Genomic DNA, 18027 nt, shown 5'->3' on the forward strand with positions numbered 1-18027 from the left:
TATCCAATGCTTCATGCTTCATGCTTCATGCATCCTTTCTTTCCTTTGTATATCCATGTCTCAGCCACGGTCAACGTACACGGTGCACAAAACCACGGCCTAAGCCTTCTCGGCCAATCTAAACTCAACAATGGGCCCCTTCTTAGCACTGGTGAAGATATCCGCCAGCTGGAACTCATCGGGACGGTGTCGGCCCCATTCCAGATCGGCGCGGCCTTCGCTGGGATCCTGAACACCGACCGCTCTCCTCACATCGTAGAGGTACAAGGTCCGGGCAAGCGTTAGGGTCATCTCGACATAAGCCAGTCCCTTGCCGATGCAGCCACGAGGGCCAATGCTAAAGGGGCAGAAGGCGCTCTGGGCCTCGGCGACGTCGTCCGCGGTCGTGGTCCTCTTGGTGGCGGGGTTGACGGCGCCGTTGATCCAGCGCTCGGGGGCATACATGAAAGGCTGGGGGTAGTAGGCTTCGTTGTGGTGGATGTTGTAGTGAGGGGTTCCGACGACGATTCCGGCGGGGATGACCTCGCCGTCGATGGTGATGCCGCCAGGCAGGACTTCACGAGGGAGGATTCCGCCGACAGAGGGAGACATGCGCATGGCCTCGTCGATGCAGGCACGGAGATAGGTGCAAGACGCGAGGGTGGGTCCCTGGACGATCTCCTCGACGTCGTTGAACTTGCCTCGGATCTCGTCGGTGACCTTTTTCAGCGCGTGGGAGTTGCGGGTGAGGTAGAACAGGGTGGACGCCATGGCAGTTGATGTTGTATCCGATCCAGCGATGATGCTATTGCCTCGTCAGCTGTGCTTCACGATGTCTTTTGACATTCGCATATGAGCGGGAAACCACTTACAGCAGGTTGGACTCTCCCCACAGCTCGGGAGTGGAAAAGCCCTGGCCGGTCTCGGGATCACGAGCCTTGAGGAGGTAGTAGAAGAAGTCGCGGCGGTCCGTCTCCTCGCCCAGCTTGGTTCTCTCGGTCAGCTGGGCCTTGCTGTAGGCCATGTAGCGGGCACGTCCGGCGGCCAACTTGGGAAACATGACTTTGTCAAACTTGAGCTTGTCGACGATGGGCATGGTGCCGCACTTTTTACCACATGTCAGCATCCTTGGCTGTTTCGCTTTTCGAAAAGATGAGAGCATAACTTACAAGGAGATGCCTGGTAGTGGCGGCCTCCACCAACTCCAGGGCAAACCGGTTATCGGGGCTCTCCAGCATGTGAAACGCCTTGCCATAGCTCAGATCACCGAGAATGTCCATGGCAAGGTAGTTGCACCAGTTGGCCATGTTCCGCGGCTGTGTCCATCCCTTGGAATCGCTGATCCCGTCCTGAAGGCCAATCTGCTCGCAGAAGGTGCGGATGTTGTTGAGGATGTACCGCTGCATCTCCTTCATGGCGCTCTCGGAGAAGGCGTGAGACAGCACGCGGCGCTTGCGGGCGTGGACGTCCTTGTCGCGGGTGTTGTGCGTGTTGGCGACGGGGTGGGCAAATGAGTTGTAGAACTCGGCCTTGCGGACGTTGGACTTGAAGCCGTAGATGTCCTTGAGGGACTGGTTGGTGCTGAAGGAGAGGGAGTTGGGGCCGTAGCGGACGACCTTGCCTGCATTGCCCAGGTGTGTTAGACGGCAAATACGATCCATTATTCCGCCCTTGCTCTGAATGGCTTCAAGAATGCCTTACCGTATTTCTGGTGCAGGCGCCAGAACTGAAGGTGGCGGTCACCCTTCCAGGCGTGGTACAGCTGGTAGCCATCCGTGAGCTTGGCGATCAGAGGGCCGGGATACTTGGCGAGAGGGTGGAAGAAGATGCGATAGATGGCGATGGAAAAGATCTAGACTTTGCGTTAGCACAGCAAGCTCAATGCCATGATGAGTCTCGTGCGCTTCACGACTTACATAGAAGGCTCCCGCCCCAAACAGGAGCCCCAGCCAAGTGGCGGCATGTTGTACGCTGAGCAACAGCATTTTTGCTGCAACACGTTCAAAAAGCGAGCCTAGATCACGTCCAAACCCAACCCAGCAGATGAATGAATAGTCAGATGAAGTAGAAGAAGAAGAAGAAGTAGAAAGAAAGAAGAAGAAAGAGAGAAGCGAACCGACAGCTACAAATAAGAAACACAGCAAATCCCAATTCCACCATACAAAAGCGCCCTCCCTTGTCCGCCCGCGCCCGTCCATCCGCTCAATCCATCCCTCCTCCTCCTCTCCCCCCCTAAAGCAAAGAAGCTTTACCCGCAGGAATCCATCCCCCCTTGTCCAACAGCGTGTGTTTTGACCCGTCGATTTGGGGCTTCGCTACAGGCTTCGCGTTTGCGGCCAAATGACTTTCGGCTTCCCACGGCACACTCCGCGCACAGGCTTATCGATTACACAGGTCCATGCAGGGCAGGACGCTCGATTCACAGCAAAAGTTGATGACATCGGTGGCCCGAATCAGCCCTACTGGCGCTTAGATTCGGCGGGGGGGGGGGGAGCCAGCTTGTTCCAATGCTCGTTTCCAGTCTAGTAATCACTTCTCCAACCCCCGAGACTCCGGGGTCAGTGCGGGGACTTGTGGGAGGGGGGGGTTTTCCTCTTTATGGGCTGTGTTTGGAATTCCTTGCTTCGTCATTGGGGAAGCGAAGGAGATCCAGATTCCGGCGGCGTCACTCCTCTTGCCGGGTTCCTTTTTTTCATTGGCGTCTTGTTGGCTACAGGGAGGCTGCTGGAGCTGAGCCGCTGGGGTGCGTCTTGGTCACGGGGACGTGCATCGCATGTCTGTTAGGTACTGTAGGTATCGTGCATGTCCTTGGATCGGTGAGAAGAAATGTGCCGAAGGGGAAGAAGAACTGTCTACTTTTTTTTGAGAGAATCGTAGAGCTCCAGCTATGGGATCTAGGCAATCTACTCACACCGTACACGTGTATATTGATACAGAAGCAGACAAGATATGGCCATCATCCTTCTAATCCCATAGCAAATCATTACATGTAGAGAATCAGAACCTCATCGCCTGTAAACTCGACATAGGCTCCTCCCTTCGGTCCATCCATAACCCCTAACCCCCGTCATAACTCAAAACAAAAACTCAAAAAAGCGCCATATAAGCAGCCTAAAATCAGTCCAACAGCGAAAAAAGCGATCCAAACCGCTCCCGGGAACCAATTCCGCCCCCGTTCCGCCATTCTCTGGATCAAGCCAAAGGGGGCGGGAACCGAGAGACAGGCTTGGGACTTGAGAAGGGCGGATGCCGCCGGCAGACAAAGATGCGAAAAAAAGGTAGGTAAGGTAGGTCTCCAATTCTCCCTCTCCACTTTTTCCGAGGGCCGGAAGAAGCTGTGGGTCTGCCTTTTGCGGTGCCTCCACGTCTTCCTTACCCACCTAGTAGTACCCGACGAGTATCAAGGTACATAGCTAGCTATCCCATGGAATCATGACATGCCTTATAATATAATGCCGTAGTAATAAATTCAGATGTGAGATTGATGACAATGGCTTTATGTATTGGCATTGATGGGTAAGGAGTGTGTATAAGGCTGTCTTCTAAACTGGGGCATTGGGTGGCCCACAGCGAGATGCCGAGAGGAAGCTCCGGAAGCGGTGCGTCAGTAGTAACCTGAGAGAGTGGCTGTCCAGCACCCAATCTTGGGTGTCCAATATCCCAAGCACATGCATCAAATCGCTGCCATAATTTCAGTCTTCACTCTATGCTCTTTTCACTAGGCTATAACAAAAGCTTACATCAAGAAGGACTATAAGGAGATAGTGATAGTAGCAGAGAGTAGATTATCTTATCTAGTAAGAGAAGTAGCAGTCATATCTTTTACAGCTTACGATCTAATACTATATGCAATCATCGAGACCATGCTAATCATGGAAGGGAGAAGAGCAGTCATACCTAGTCAAGGAAGGGTATGTTATTATTCTACAACCACACTCGTGATATGCCACGTTCACGCCCTCCCCAGTCATTAACCAATGGTGGCCGTAGCCGTTTCCGTATCAGATCCCTAATTTTTCAACCATTTCTCCCGCTCCGTCGACGGCGAGAACAAGTCAAAGAACAACAAGAAGAAGCCAAAATCAACCCGCTTGGATCACCGTCCAAGTTAACTCCGTCCACACAAGCTTTGCAATCCCCGCCGGTGCCGAAATTAGTTGTAGTAACGTGGTTCGTCAAACACGTGGTATCGATGATCTCTCACGCCCTCTCCCCTGAACATGGCGGGATAGCGCCAGCCTTCGGGCACGTCTTCTTCCTCCACGCGGCGATCCCGCTCTTCGGGTGATTGGGCTTCGAGCGCCTTGATCTCGGCTTCCGACGACGGAATTACAAACTTGGCCGTCTGGAGCTCCGTGTCGGTGATTGTGCTGCGGCTGACGCGCGCATATCCAACGCGCTTAATGTTCTTGAAAAGGATGTACTCGCACCATCGGTCCCAGTCAGTTGGGTCGACGTCGTGCATGCCCGACGTCTCGCTCACATAGGTGTTGTAGTTGCCCTCGAGGGGCTCCGTTACCAGGTAACTCAGGAGGAAAGCCGGCCGATCCGTTGAGCCCATCAGCTTCGCGAGGTATTCAGACTGGAGTCGTCGATCCTCCGGGTCTTCCTCCTGGCCAGAGTGGAAAACAAACACATCGACCAGCTGACCGTAGACATCCAGAGTCGCATGGATAGCCGGTGCCAGCTCGCCGACTGGGCTGGGGAGGAGATGGTGCTTGGATTCCACAATGGGGAACTTGGACAAGAGGGCAGCGCCCCAGGTGTGCTTGTTGGGGCCCGGGCCATAGTCGACATACATGCCCAGATCCTCGGCCAGGAACTGGGTGGTATCTCGGTTGCCCATGATGATGCGCTGCAGGTCTGACTCCAGGAGGCCAATCACGTCGACTTCCATCTCCTTGATCAGATCGCGCATGCGATACTCTGAAGACCACATGTCGTTGTCCAGCGAAAAGTGGATCGTCCAGATACCGGCCGTCAGGATTCGATCTTCCGGGTGGTACGGCTTGTAATCATTGGTGGGGAACCTTCTGAAGGCCGCGCACATGAACAAGACGTTGATAATGATGGTGGACAGCCCAAAGTACTTCTTGTGCTGCGACGGGGACGAGCGGCGGCCAGTGTGGTGCCGTGCTTGCGATATCTGGAAGTCGTATACACCGGCACCGATCATCAGCATCATGGTAAGCATGACCCAGTCGGTATGCTCACGGACCAGCGGACCGCCGGGCACGAATGCATAGGCGACCACCCATACGTGGAACAGCACCAGGAAGTTGTAGAACAGGAAGCCCAGGCCAAACGTCACCGCGGGCTCCTTCTTCGCGGCGTTGGAGATGAGCGGCACAGAGACCGCCATGAGGTACACCGCCAGACCGAGACCGCCATAGTAGCCAAACCAATGGCTGAAGAAGGTCAGGATCGTAGCACTGACGGCTCCCACGGCGTACTGGGGCCAGCTTCCCGCAAGGCCCGGCCTGTTGATGCCAAGGAAAATTCCGGCAGACATGGCAGCGACGGTGAACCAGCCATGTGTGGAAAAGTACGGTCCGCGGATCGGATAGCCCTCCCAGACCCAGAGGATCATGGTGCTCGTGTCGGAGAGCAGCGAATGCAGACCAAAGAACAGGCCGCCAACACCGAGAGCAGCAAGCACGTTTGAGCCTTGTTGCTTTGGCTCATCAGTCAGGGAGCCGCCAGTGAGAGGGCCCTTCCTGGTAAAGCGGAGAGCAGCCAGGATGCCCAGCACCAGGCCGGTGCCGTTCCATCCACCGTTGGCGGCATGCATAATCGGCCAGATAGGGTTGTTCGTCGTCCAGGCAAACTTCAAGGTGGACGACAGAATCAGGCCAATCATCCACCCAAGCAGCTTGGTCTCCAGTCGGACATTGTGAACCGAGTCTGCATGCAGAGAGCTAGCCCAGCCGAGACATGAGAGTCCGACACCGAGGCCAACGGCGCACAGACGAAGCACCGGGTCGACGACAAGGTATGCAGCAACTCCACAGAGCGATAGAACGTGAATGAGTCGCAGATTGTTCATCACAAGGGAGCGGAAAACTCCAATTCCCAGTAGCGATGGCGCGACAGTCACCATGACGAAGGCCTCGAAGCCAGAAATGCCCATATGCCAAAGTGGGAAGTCTGATTGTATGTTAGCGCAGGGACCTCGCCTGGATTGTAACGCAAAGGCACCGAGATGGATGGGGAATCTTACACCACACGACAAGGCCAAGGCTGGTCAGCATTGACCAAAAGACAAACTGCAACAGGTTAGCACCCGCAGGATCGAGCATAAGAACAAGGCGCTTAGGCGGCTAACCCCATGGTAAACGCTGGCGGCAGTATCCAGAGCTTCGGCAGAGGTAAAGCGGATGGAGAAGAAGCCGCCGGTAATCTGTTCCTTTCTAGATGACCCCCTTTGGTAAGCAACTGCGGAGATACATCACCCGGGCTTGGAGGAACTTACTCCTTCTCCAGAACTGCAGAGGGGACAGAAGAGTAGTTCTCACTGTCAAAGAAAGACGACTTATTAGAGGGTCTTGTTCTTGTAGAATAGTTACATTGGACGCGGCTCGGCGAGGCAAGACTCTATTATCTGGGAAGCCATTGCACGTACCCCTTGCTGGTTCCCTTGACATCCTTTACCAAAATCTCAAACGTGTCGAAATCGAGGGCAGTGACGGCATCGAAAGCCACGTCAAAGAGGATCAAGGACCATTCGAAGAAGGCGTATGTCGTGTAAGCTAGGTTTACGTCACAGATTAGATTCAAATTCCGATTCAGCGCCCATCAATTTACGGGAAGGGGGGAATTTACCTCCAGCGACACGGTGGACTTTGTGTTGGATGAAGAAGTAGATCAGAGGCACCAGAGTTCCAAAGAAGAGGCCCGCCAAGCGCTTGCGCCACTTGATTGCGGAGGGATTCGGCGGGCTCAAGGCAATGCAGCCGGTCGTCCATGGCAAGGTGCAAACGATGTAGGATATCATGAGAATATCGTGCCAATCGTGATCGTCCGTAGATGTGATGTACGTCCAGCCGCCGCAAGTCAATGTCCGCAAGAGGCCCATGGAAGCGATGAAGCCTGGGAGCTTGGAGTCGGACCTGCGAGTCAAGATGTACCACAGGCCGACCAGCGCAAATCGAGGCCCTAGATAGATGGGTCGATCCAGGTCAGCTTCAGCTTCCTCTCGCGCAATGCCATTCGGTCGCCTCTACCTGATGTGATGGCAATGAAGATCATGAAGAACGAGCGCTCCGGGTATCGGTCGCCGATCGTCGCAGAGACAGACGGGAACCACTCGTCGGGGTATCCATAGAACTCATTCTGAACGATCTTGTGGTAATGCAGAGAAACGCCGACGATCAATGCACTGATGAAGGCAGCTGCGCGAGGTTAGCAACAGAAAGAAGAGGCATCAGAGGCCACCAGCCTCTGGTTGCGCAACTCTCCATCTCCAAGCCCAGCAAGCCCACGGGTTCACTTACTGTAAGCCACGGCCGTATGCGCCCAGCTCACCCACTGGCCGTTGAAGCTGAGGACAACGCCGCCGTCCTTGTCCTTGTATCTCGACGCCATCGCGACAAAAGAGAGAGACGCAGGTCGCGATCAAACGAGCGTCCGGAGCATCCGGAGAGAGAGAACTGCGAGAGGTGAACGAGCGGAGTAATGAACCATGAGAGATTGGCCTTTTAGCTGCCCGAGCCGAGGGCCTTATTTTTTTTCGCGATCGTGTCAACAGGCGACTTGACCCCCCCGGTGCCCGCTGTCTGTGGGGATGGCAAGGATTGGATGGTGGAAACACGACGTTTGCGCGAGCTCTAATGGCGTTGAGCGAGGATTAAACGGCTGGCCGCGGGTGGACAGGCACCGCCCACTAGGCCGCTTCCGGCTGTGACGACAAACTGCCCTGGGCCGGCTGCAGTTGATGCGACGGCTGACATTTGCACATGCACGTCAGCAGAAGCCGAGCCGCAGCCATTTGCCATGACGAGCATGATCGGCTCAGTCCATAGCATCCAGAAGATTGCATAATCACCAGTTGCACAGCTGAGCAATGGACTCTACTGTACTTGTCAAGTCCGGAACAAGACAGAAGTACCTACATAAGGTGCCTTCAAATAGTACACAAGAACCTAAGTACACAGTTCGGTACCTGAGTGGATGCCTCGGGAGTTTAAATGGTTCCCTTAAATGGACTAGCCGCGGTGCCTTGATCGTTCCGAAGGAAACAATGTGTCAAGCTCGATAACGGAAAAGGCGCGCACTAGCAGCGAGCCCCACAAAAATTTTCTGGCAGCCTCATGAAAACTTCGGCCAGCGTCTGCTTCAACCTTGACTACACCAAAACGCCAAAGGAAACCCCGGAAATTGATCAGTCCCAACCATGGCCGGAGTAGCAGACAAGGCGAGATTCTATCTCGAGCGCTCGGTCAACCAGCTGCGGGAGTGGGAGACCAAGTCGATATTCACAAAGGTAAGGGCTGTCCAGCAAGCTTGCAGCTGCAATGCCTTCCATCCGATCGAGGCGTATCGAAGAGGTGCCTAACACTGCGGGTACAGGATGAAATCCGATCAATCGTCCAGAAGCGAAACGACTTCGAACACAGAGTGCTCTCCCCAGGCAACACGCCGTCCGAATGGTCGTCCTATGCCCGGTGGGAGCAGTCCCTGCAGACACTCTGCTCCAAGCGCTGCCAGAGACTAAAGCTTCGCAATCTCAACTCCGCCCATGCCAGCCAGGCTCGTGTGCTCGCCATCTACAACCGGGGTGTGAACAAACACTCTGGATCCGGGGCGCTCTGGCGTGAATACCTTGCGTACCTGGCCAAGGTCAAGGCGGCGAAGCGCTGGCGGAAGACGATGACGAGGGCCATCCGGATGCTGCCCAAGGACCCGGAACTGTGGACGCTGGCAGCCAATCGTTTCGCGGGCGACGGCGACATGGCGTCTGCCAGGAACTGCTTCATGAGAGGTTGCCGATTCTGTACTTCGGACTGCGGGCTGTGGCTCGAGTACGCGAGGTGTGAGATGAAGTGGCTGGAGAAGATGGAGAAGAAGAAGGCCAAGGGAGAAGCGGTCTTGCCGCCTCGCCCGGCAAACGAAGACGACGAGCTCCTGTTGCTTGGCAGTGACGACGAGGACGAGGGCGAGGACTTGTCTCTGCCGGAGCCGTCAGCAAAGCAAACAAAGGTCTTCAACGAAGAGGTGACGCAGGAGCTTGCGTCAAATCCCGCCATGGATGGAGCTATTCCGATGGCCATATTCGACATATCGCAGCGGCAGTCCTTCTTCAACGCCGACGTTGCAGAGCAGTTTTTCTTCATGATCTCTTCGTTCGACAAGCTCTCGGTCCAGCCAAGGATATCCCAGCATGTCCTGGATGTCCTCGATAAGCAATTTCCCAACGATCCGTCTACTTGCAATTGCCACATCAGACAGCCCCTTTTGGGCGTTTCGCCTTACACGGTCGAGTTCCCTCGACAGCTTGCGGTGGCCCTGCAGCGGTTGGGATCATACCTGGAGAGCACCACGGATAAGGCTTCGCTGGAGAAGAAGACGACGGCATGGATAGACACGTACCTGCAGCTGGAGGACTTGGACTCGGATCTCAGGACGGTGTTGGAGCGGACTAGGGCAAGAGTCAGTGAGACTATGGCTGCTTAGATCAGGAGATACATAACATACCCTTTGCTTTCTTAAGCAAGCTTCCACAATTACGGTATACATTTGAATAACCACTGCAGCAATATCTCTCGGCGTAGGAGTCCAAGGCTGATGACAATGTGACCTCAGTTATGAGGACCAACCGCTCAAAACTTTGGGGTCCCTTACACACGACGAGTTGAGTTTCTCCCCAAGTGAGCCGAGACCGTTTGTAAATCCTAGAGCTCATCTCTCTCTTCATTTTCTTCTTTCTCCCACCCTTCTCCACCCCCTCAAACTGCCTTTATACTCGTTTCTCTGTTGCTGTTTGTCTTGGTTCCTTTGCAACCTCTTGCATAAGGCGGCCTAGTTGCCTTACATACGAGGAGTCGAGGCTCTCCTCACATAAGCCGACATCGTCTATAAATTTCAGAGCTCATCCCTCGCTTCCTTCTCCTCTTTGTTTCTTCCTCCATCAATTCTCATAAAGATTCCCTCTGTTACAACCTCGTGTATAAGGCAGCCCGGTTGCCTTATACATGAGGAGTCGAGTTCCTCCTCACGTGAGCCGATATCATCTTTAAATCCTGAAGCTCATCCCTCGCTTCCCTCTCTTCTTTATCTCTTCCCTCCATCCATCCCAGGCCACATCATCCGGCCTGACCTCCCGTCACCATGGGCGACAACATCGAGACCTTCAACCTTACTCCTTCAGAGGCCCACGACTCCAGCGAGGACCATAACCTCTCACAAGATGGAACTGATGACGCTCTGCGTAAGTCTGCTCACTCTCCACAAGGTGATGCCGCATATACAATGCTAATGTTCTGGCAGTCGAGGCTATGGCGCAACTCGCACAATTCACAACAGCGTCTACATCCACTGCCGATCCAGCTCCTGGCAACCCACCCAGCGTTGACGTGAACAAAGCCACCTCCGACAATCCATGGCCATCTGTCGATGAAGACACACACCCAGCCTACGATTCCGAAGGGGAAAGGTGGTCCGGCTTTTCGCACCCTGAATATGATATTCCTTTGCGAGATCTCCTTGCAAAGGCACGCAACAGGAAGCAAGAGCTGAAGATATTGAAGGAAGAGAAAAAGAAGTATCTCGAGGAGAACAAGAAACTTCAAGCCGAGCTCAAGCAACTCAAAACGCCTAAACTGAGACAGACTGAAGTGGTACGTGACCTTGACAAACATGGAGAGGTTCAAGAAAGCTTGCATGCATAACTAACCAACGGGACAGACTTGGCCATCTCTTTTTGATGGGGAAGGCAGCCTGGACTGGACCGCAATTTACAAGATTGCGTGTATGGAGGGAAATGCTTCGCCTCTTGTCCGCAAGATGCATCCAGATCTTCGCTTGAGAGGACCTACATCAGAAGAGCGACAAAACGACTTGGTACAGAAGGACGCGGTCCCTCTCCAGACGATGCCGGAAACGTTCAAAGTACCTGCAGACATCCAATTCCGGATTTTGAAGCACTTCTTCCACTTCAAAGGCAAGGTCGTCCACGCCATATCTCGCCTGGATCCGAACCACCCCGAAGACAGTGCACCGCTGAATCGCGATGGCCAACCAAGCTTCTACCATCGCCTCCATGTGGGCAGGAAACCGGTGAGCATCAAATTTGCGCCTGATCCCAACGTCTTCCTCGCTCCTTTGCTTGTCTGCAAGAGATGGCATTTCTGGGGCAGCCACATATTCTACGGCGAAAACACGTTTGCCTTTTCATCTTTGGGCGAATAGGGTCGCTTTGCCAAAGGCATCAGAGCAAACGTGCAACGACTGCAGCATGTCGAGATCGTCTGGATAGGATCACAGTTGCTCAGTCACCGGATCAATGAGCAAAAGAAGGTCACGTCGCGCCGCACATACTCGCTCATCTGGCTTCCGGAGGCCATTCGCCTCAAGACTCTGGGAATCTATCTTCAAGAGTCTGACAAGGGTTACATGCGCCGCAGACACGAAACAAATGGGGTGGTTCGTTACATGCAGCGCAAATCCCAGCTTCATCCCAACTTCCGGGGCTTTCGTCAACTTCGCACGCTGCAGGGGCTTGACTATGTCTTTTGCCTTCGAGGTCTCGATCGAGTCGAGTTCTGGGATTTTGACCAGTGGCTGGAAACGACGCAGAGAAAGCGCCCAGTGCGAGACTGGCACTTCATCCAGGATGTGAATAACGCCGTCCGGAGGCCAAAGGAGGCTGGCGATCGATGCCGATCACAGCTGAAGAATCTGTTTCCCTTGCTCCCATCGTTTGCACCATCGGAAGAGGACTGGGCCATCCTGCTCAGTGGTCTCGAGAACCCAGACACTCAAGGAAATGGATCTGTAACAGCCGACGAGGCAATCATGGTGGATGACAGTGACTCTTCGTCGCCTACCAGTTCCGAGAGTGAGTCTGACTCTGGTTCTGACTCTGACTCCGAGTCTGCTTCTGATTCTGACTCAGGTTCAGATGATGGCAGTGATGATGATGATAACGGGGATGGCGCTCTTCTGAGCTCACAAACCAGCAGTATGCTTCCTCAGTTTCGCAGTCTACATTTGGCAGACAACGCCAATTCTCGAACGAATTCACAGTCGTCTGCTATGGAGGTAGAAGTCGATGCTGGCAACAATTTGGAGATGGGCAATGTCCCTGAAGTGGACAATGGCCCGGAAATGGACGGTGATCAGCAGATGGACAATGATCACAATGATCAACAGATGGACAACGATCAACAGATGGACAATGATCAACAGATGGACGATGGGCAAGATTCTGACGATGAGGCAACAGTCGTTCCAGATGATCAATCAGCCGCCGAAACCCAAGTCGTTGACCTCACCATGGAAGACATTGAACAGCAGCCGGAGCAAGGACCTGCCAGTCAAAGTACGGTGCCGACAAGTGGCGGTAGATCAGAGAGCCCGTTGTTTGTTGATGACTTCCGGCCCTCGTACTCGCCATCGCCGATAGACAACCACAACAACAACAATAACATGGACGACAGAGCCACAGCGGCAGAATGGGAGACCAGATCGCAGACAAGCCGTGGACAAGAAGATGAAGAAAGCCTCTTCCTCGGCAGCGAGCCGACACACTTGCGTCAAACTCCATCGGTGACCGGGGCCCCAACCTTCTGGAGCCCAACGATATCGAGCGAGAGCAGAGAAGTGAAGCAAGAGGCCATTGCTGAGCAAGAGGTCGTTGTTGATCTCACGTTGGAGGACCCGACAGACAGCTTCTTGCCTGCTGAGAACCTGGACGGTACGCCCTCTAAGTCTCGTAAGCGAGACATTGTCGAGGTTGAGGGCGGGGATGGATCGGAGGATGGTGGTGGTTCAGGGAGCACAAAGAGGGCTCGTACAAGCGAGTCGTTCGGTTCTACGCGCTGATTCTCGAAATCTTACTGGCTTCCCATCTTACAGTTAGCTTTTTCCTTTTTTTCAGGTTGTCTTTTGGTAGCACTTTATACTTTCAGTAATGCAAATTTCGCTTTTCAATGGCTTTTGCAAGTGATTCTACATACTTCGAATATCTCAACACTATGTAACAGCAAGTAACTACATGCTTACTTACATAGCCAGTTAGGTGGCTATCCAGCACTCTAGCTCAGCTACCTAGTATCTTAATTTACCTATTTATAAATATCTCTATTCCTGCTACCATTCCTACTACTCTATGTAGAAGAAAAGAATTCTTTTTTCTACTACTTCCGTTATATATTTCTAGTCTAATACAGGCTAAAACCTCGATTAAACATACCTTAGTAAAAAAAACCTATATAGCTCTTTATATCTAGAGGTAAACTTGGGATGCCAAACTGCTACTCTCTTCTTTAAGCTGTCCTATGGCTAAGATCCCGACAAGCTCATAAGATGAGGCACTTTATATGAGAAATGTGGAGAGAACGTCCAGCCTCTATCGCAGCTTTGATGAGAAGTACCTATCGTCAAGTGTACTACGGCAATAAGTAAGAGCCCTTCAATCACGATGCCAGCAAACAAGAAATCTCTCATTCTTGAACCTCTCCTCTTATCATCACCACTCATTGCCGATCATTCTTGATACCAGCCATAATCATAGTACATACCCCGCAATAGGGAAGCCGGTCCTTCGAGGTTACAGTACATAGGTACTTTAGATGAGTGGAGATGCAGCTGCAGCTCCCATCTTATCTGATCTACAGATAAAACGCTCCATATCACACGTTCACCTCAACTAATACAACAGACCACTCAACGATTCGCCTCCATCAACAACAAAACACGCCCCATCGCCATGCCCTGCACAGATCCCACCAAAACTGCCAGGCACCTCCGCATAGGCGTCGACGTCGGCGGCACCAACACAGACGGCGTCATCCTCGACCCCCTCCAGGCGTCATCCCCGGGCAAAGGCATCCTCGCCTGGCACAAGGCCCCCACAACGACGAACCCCAGCGCCGGGATCAACGATGCCATCACCGCCATGTTCGAGTCTGCGGCCATCAGTCCGTCTGAGGTCGTTAGTGTAACCATCGGCACGACTCACTTCGTCAATGCCGTCGTGGAACGAGATGCCTCGCGACTGGCTGCTGTGGCCGTTCTCAGGCTCTGCGGACCTTTTTCGAAGCATGCGCCTCCTTGTGTGGATTGGCCGGATGACATGAGGCAGATGATTCTGGGCCATTACGCACTGCTCAGGGGGGGCTTGGAGGTGGATGGCAACCTCATTTCGGACATTGACGAGCGAGAGATTAAACAGCAATGTGCGATTATCCGCGAAAAGGGCATCAAGAGTGTTGTTATCAATGGAGTATTCAGCCCCATAGACACCATTGAAAGGCAGGAGGAGAGAGCTGCAGCCATCGTCAAGGCAGAGCTGCCCGCGTGCGATGTTGTTTGTTCCAAGGACGTTGCCAACCTGGGGTTCCTGGAGCGCGAAAACGCCGCCATCCTGAACGCTTCCATTCTTTCCTTTGCTAGGAAGACCATCAAGAGCTTCCAAGAGCCGATTAAGCGCCTGGGCTTACACTGTCCCGTCTTCATCACGCAAAACGACGGGACCGTCTTGTCAGAGGAGATGGCGGCAAAGCTACCCATAAGAACCTTCTCAAGTGGCCCAACAAACAGCATGAGAGGTGCGGCGCTCCTTGCCCAGGGCCAGATTTCCGAAGACGTCATGGTCGTCGACATTGGGGGAACAACAACGGACGTCGGGTTGCTTCATGCAAATGGCTTTCCCCGGCAGCAGGCTGCTTATAGCGATCTTGCAGGTATCAGGGTGAACTTCTCTTGTCCGGATATCAAGAGCATTGGTCTCGGCGGAGGGTCTATTGTCAGAAAGAGTGATAGAGATCTAACCGTGGGACCGGATAGCGTCGGGCACAAGCTTCAGCGAGAGGCAATTGTCTTCGGCGGCAGTACCATCACTGCTACTGACTGCATGGTCCAGGCAAATCCTGATTTGGGCATTGGCAATGCTGAACTTGCCAAGAATATCCTAACTGACGAGCAGCTGGGCCTTTTCAAAGAAGCTCTTCAGAACAAGATTGAAAAGGCCATTGACAAGATGAAAACGTCTCCTGACGACATCCCCGTGTTGCTTGTCGGCGGCGGTGCTATACTATCGCCCAACAAGCTTAGGGGTGCAAGTCGAGTGTTGAAGCCGGAGTGGTCACAAGTGGCGAACGCGATTGGAGCAGCCATGGCCAGAGTCAGTGCAGTTGTGGACACTGTCAAATCCACCGAGCACAAGTCCAATGCTCAGTTACTGGAGGAGATTAGCAATGAAGCCATTGAGAGGACAATATCTGCCGGGGCATCTCGTACGTCGGTGGAGGTTGTGGAAAAAGAAGCCCTTCCGCTCCAGGTTAGCAGTCTCCAGATGGTTGATGGTCAAATCCTTGAGGCTAACCCGAGATCGTGAGCAGTATATCGCTCACAAGACGAGATTCATCGTTCGTGCAGCAGGCGACTTTGACCTAGAAAAGGCCCAGGCACAGGAAGCTCCAGGGGAGGATGACGAGGAGAGTGACAATGACATGAGCCAGTATGAGAGATTGCCAAAGCGGCCCGAGACGACACCCAAGCAGCATACAGACATGGACATGGACATCTCTGCATATAGGCCAACTGTCAAGAATCGCGTCTGGTACATCTCAGAGACCGACGCCGAATGGATCGCTACGGGCTGCTACATCCTTGGAACTGGTGGTGGAGGGTCCCCTTATTCCCACCTAGTACGTCTCAAGCAGGAGCTCCGAAATGGGGCCATTGTGAGGGTTGTGAATCCGCACGATCTTGCCGACAACGATCAGGTCGGCTGTGGAGGAGGCGTGGGCAGCCCTACGGTTGGCATCGAGAAGCTGCCCGCCGACGAGCTTCTGGAAGCCCAGACGGAGCTGTGCAGAGTGTGTCCCAATCCGGCCACTCATATGATTTCTATCGAGATTGGAGGCGGGAATGGCCTCCAGGCAATGATACTGGGCGCCAGCACGAATATGAACCTACCCGCCGTGGATGGCGACTGGATGGGACGGGCTTATCCGACAAAGTGGCAGACAACTCCCGTGGTTTTCAACGAGCGGTCTCCCATCTGGTCTCCCATCGCCATGTCCGACGGCAATGGCAACGTTGTTGTCATGCCAAAAGCAACTTCTGACCTCGCCGTTGAGCGCATTTTACGAGCGGCTCTTGCACAGATGGGATCACACACGGGCTGTGCTGAGTCGCCGGTTACAGGGGCAGAGACGAAGCGGTGGGTGGTGGAGCACACCATTTCCCAAGCTTGGAGGATCGGGCGAGGCGTTGCTCGAGCCCGAAAGGAGAACAGAGTCGACAACGTAGCCGAATCCATCATTGAAGAGTGCGGCGGGAGAGGCGCTGGCCGGGTTCTCTGGAAGGGCAAGATTGTGGGCGTTGAGAGGACGCTGAGAGGAGGCTATGTGTATGGCGAGTGCTTCATCGAGGGCGTCGATGTGAGACAAGACGACGATGGCCTCCAGCAGGATGGCGCCGCTTCGCCGTCATTCCAGGGCAGGATCAAGATTCCCTTCAAGAACGAGAACATTGCCGCTCTCAGGGTCCGAGACGACGGGCAAGACGAGCAGCAGGAGGATGTCCTGGCAATTGCGCCGGACCTCATCACAGTGATTGACGCACAGAACGGCGAGGCTATCGGCACTCCAGAATACAGATACGGGCTGCTGGTGGTTGTCTTGGGGCTGGCGGCGAGTGATAAATGGACGGGGAGCCAGAGAGGGATCGATATCGGGGGTCCGGCGGGATTCGGGATTGACCACCTGGCGTTTCGTCCCTTGGGGGCGTTTGTGAAGCCGAGGAGCGTAATTGATGAGTTCGATGTAGTCGTTTGATTGATGGGTTCGATAGAGCCGTCTGATAGATGGAGGTACCTACTAAGGTAGTAAGGTAGGTATACCTCTAGGTAGCATCCAATGTCACTGTACATCGGGAGGACTAGAGAGGGAAGGAAGGGAAACTCCCCGCACGTGGCAGCCGCACCTTCTTTCGAGCCGCCTTAGTCATAATCAACGACCTGCAATAATTCTCCCAGCAAGGATTCATTTCTTTCCTCGTCCTGGATCCCTCAAGCTCTTCAAAGGAACAATTCCTCAAGATCTTCAAAGGAACAATTACATTGACAGCAAACAGGACAAAGCCGCGTTCACTGGCTCTCTAGCCGCACAAACTCAAGTGCGCCCGTCCTACTCCTCCTGCGCTGTGCTTGGACTAGCTGCCACTGGCAAGCCCAGTCATGCACCGCAAGATTAATGGCGGGCGTCGAAATCCGGGGGAGGCGCAGCAACTGCAGCATCGCTGCTTGGGTCGCTAGTTGGAGACAACCCTGCAGAATCTGATCTCGTCTGCTCTGTCAACCCCGGCTCGGCCTTGTGTCTGATATATGATGTGCAGGCCCGACAGCGTGCCTCGCAGCGACGGCCAGTATGTTGATCTCACCGACCAGGCCGGTATCTTTCCGGTGACCTGATCGCTTCCGGGGCCCAGCAGTCGCCAAGCTGGCTATCGACATGATGCCTGTTTCTCACGGAGGACTCAATTGGCTCAAACGAACCTGGCCGCGTATCGACCCACTACTGGACAAGTGACAGCAAATCACTTTCTTATCCGGCTTCAGGGAATATTTGTCAGTATGATATAAAGAAGCATCGCAAAACAGCAGCGCCTCCTCGCCGACCTCACCGACTCTGTCTTCCTTGTACCATCGTGGGCTGGGAGATGACTTTCGCTGCAGGCCATTAGCTGACTCTGGCGGGCTCCAAGCTGTTGGTGCAACTCTAGCGAGGACACTGGTCGAGCAGGCCGACTCGTCCGCACAAGGCATTGATTGCTAGGGGGCGTCTAGTCTATGGTTTTGGCATTCGGCCTTGATCGTCGCCG

The 18027-nt window shown here is 53.9% G+C and overlaps 5 protein-coding genes across 5 annotated transcripts; 3 read left to right on the forward strand and 2 right to left on the reverse strand.

The window, feature by feature from the left end:
- Positions 1 to 99: 99 nt before the first annotated feature.
- On the reverse strand, positions 100 to 1964 carry CCMA1212_000131 (Isotrichodermin C-15 hydroxylase; the record flags this gene model as incomplete). The annotated part of the gene is made up of 5 exons (XM_073697616.1): positions 100 to 784; positions 852 to 1084; positions 1149 to 1600; positions 1681 to 1831; positions 1896 to 1964. The coding sequence occupies 5 exons, from the start codon at positions 1962 to 1964 to the stop codon at positions 100 to 102; spliced, it is 1590 nt and encodes a 529-aa protein (XP_073563388.1).
- A 2168-nt stretch (positions 1965 to 4132) lies between these two features.
- Positions 4133 to 7563, reverse strand: CCMA1212_000132 (Protein CWH43; the record flags this gene model as incomplete). The annotated part of the gene is made up of 8 exons (XM_073697617.1): positions 4133 to 6126; positions 6200 to 6245; positions 6305 to 6401; positions 6452 to 6523; positions 6602 to 6728; positions 6802 to 7134; positions 7203 to 7370; positions 7473 to 7563. 8 exons carry the CDS (start codon positions 7561 to 7563, stop codon positions 4133 to 4135), a joined length of 2928 nt encoding a protein of 975 aa, XP_073563389.1.
- Positions 7564 to 8371: 808 nt separating this feature from the next.
- Positions 8372 to 9651, forward strand: CCMA1212_000133 (U3 small nucleolar RNA-associated protein 6; the record flags this gene model as incomplete). Its single annotated transcript, XM_073697618.1, has 2 exons — positions 8372 to 8461; positions 8548 to 9651. 2 exons carry the CDS (start codon positions 8372 to 8374, stop codon positions 9649 to 9651), a joined length of 1194 nt encoding a protein of 397 aa, XP_073563390.1.
- Positions 9652 to 10305: 654 nt separating this feature from the next.
- Positions 10306 to 13020, forward strand: CCMA1212_000134 (uncharacterized protein; the record flags this gene model as incomplete). Its single annotated transcript, XM_073697619.1, has 4 exons — positions 10306 to 10405; positions 10465 to 10814; positions 10882 to 11304; positions 11386 to 13020. 4 exons carry the CDS (start codon positions 10306 to 10308, stop codon positions 13018 to 13020), a joined length of 2508 nt encoding a protein of 835 aa, XP_073563391.1.
- An 886-nt stretch (positions 13021 to 13906) lies between these two features.
- CCMA1212_000135 (Hydantoin utilization protein A) lies at positions 13907 to 16982 on the forward strand (the record flags this gene model as incomplete). Its single annotated transcript, XM_073697620.1, has 2 exons — positions 13907 to 15478; positions 15540 to 16982. The coding sequence occupies 2 exons, from the start codon at positions 13907 to 13909 to the stop codon at positions 16980 to 16982; spliced, it is 3015 nt and encodes a 1004-aa protein (XP_073563392.1).
- Positions 16983 to 18027: the final 1045 nt, after the last annotated feature.

The sequence above is a fragment of the Trichoderma ghanense genome, assembly GCF_004382785.1.
Source record: "Trichoderma ghanense strain CCMA-1212 chromosome Unknown scaffold_0, whole genome shotgun sequence".
NCBI classification, from domain to species: Eukaryota; Fungi; Ascomycota; class Sordariomycetes; order Hypocreales; family Hypocreaceae; genus Trichoderma; species Trichoderma ghanense.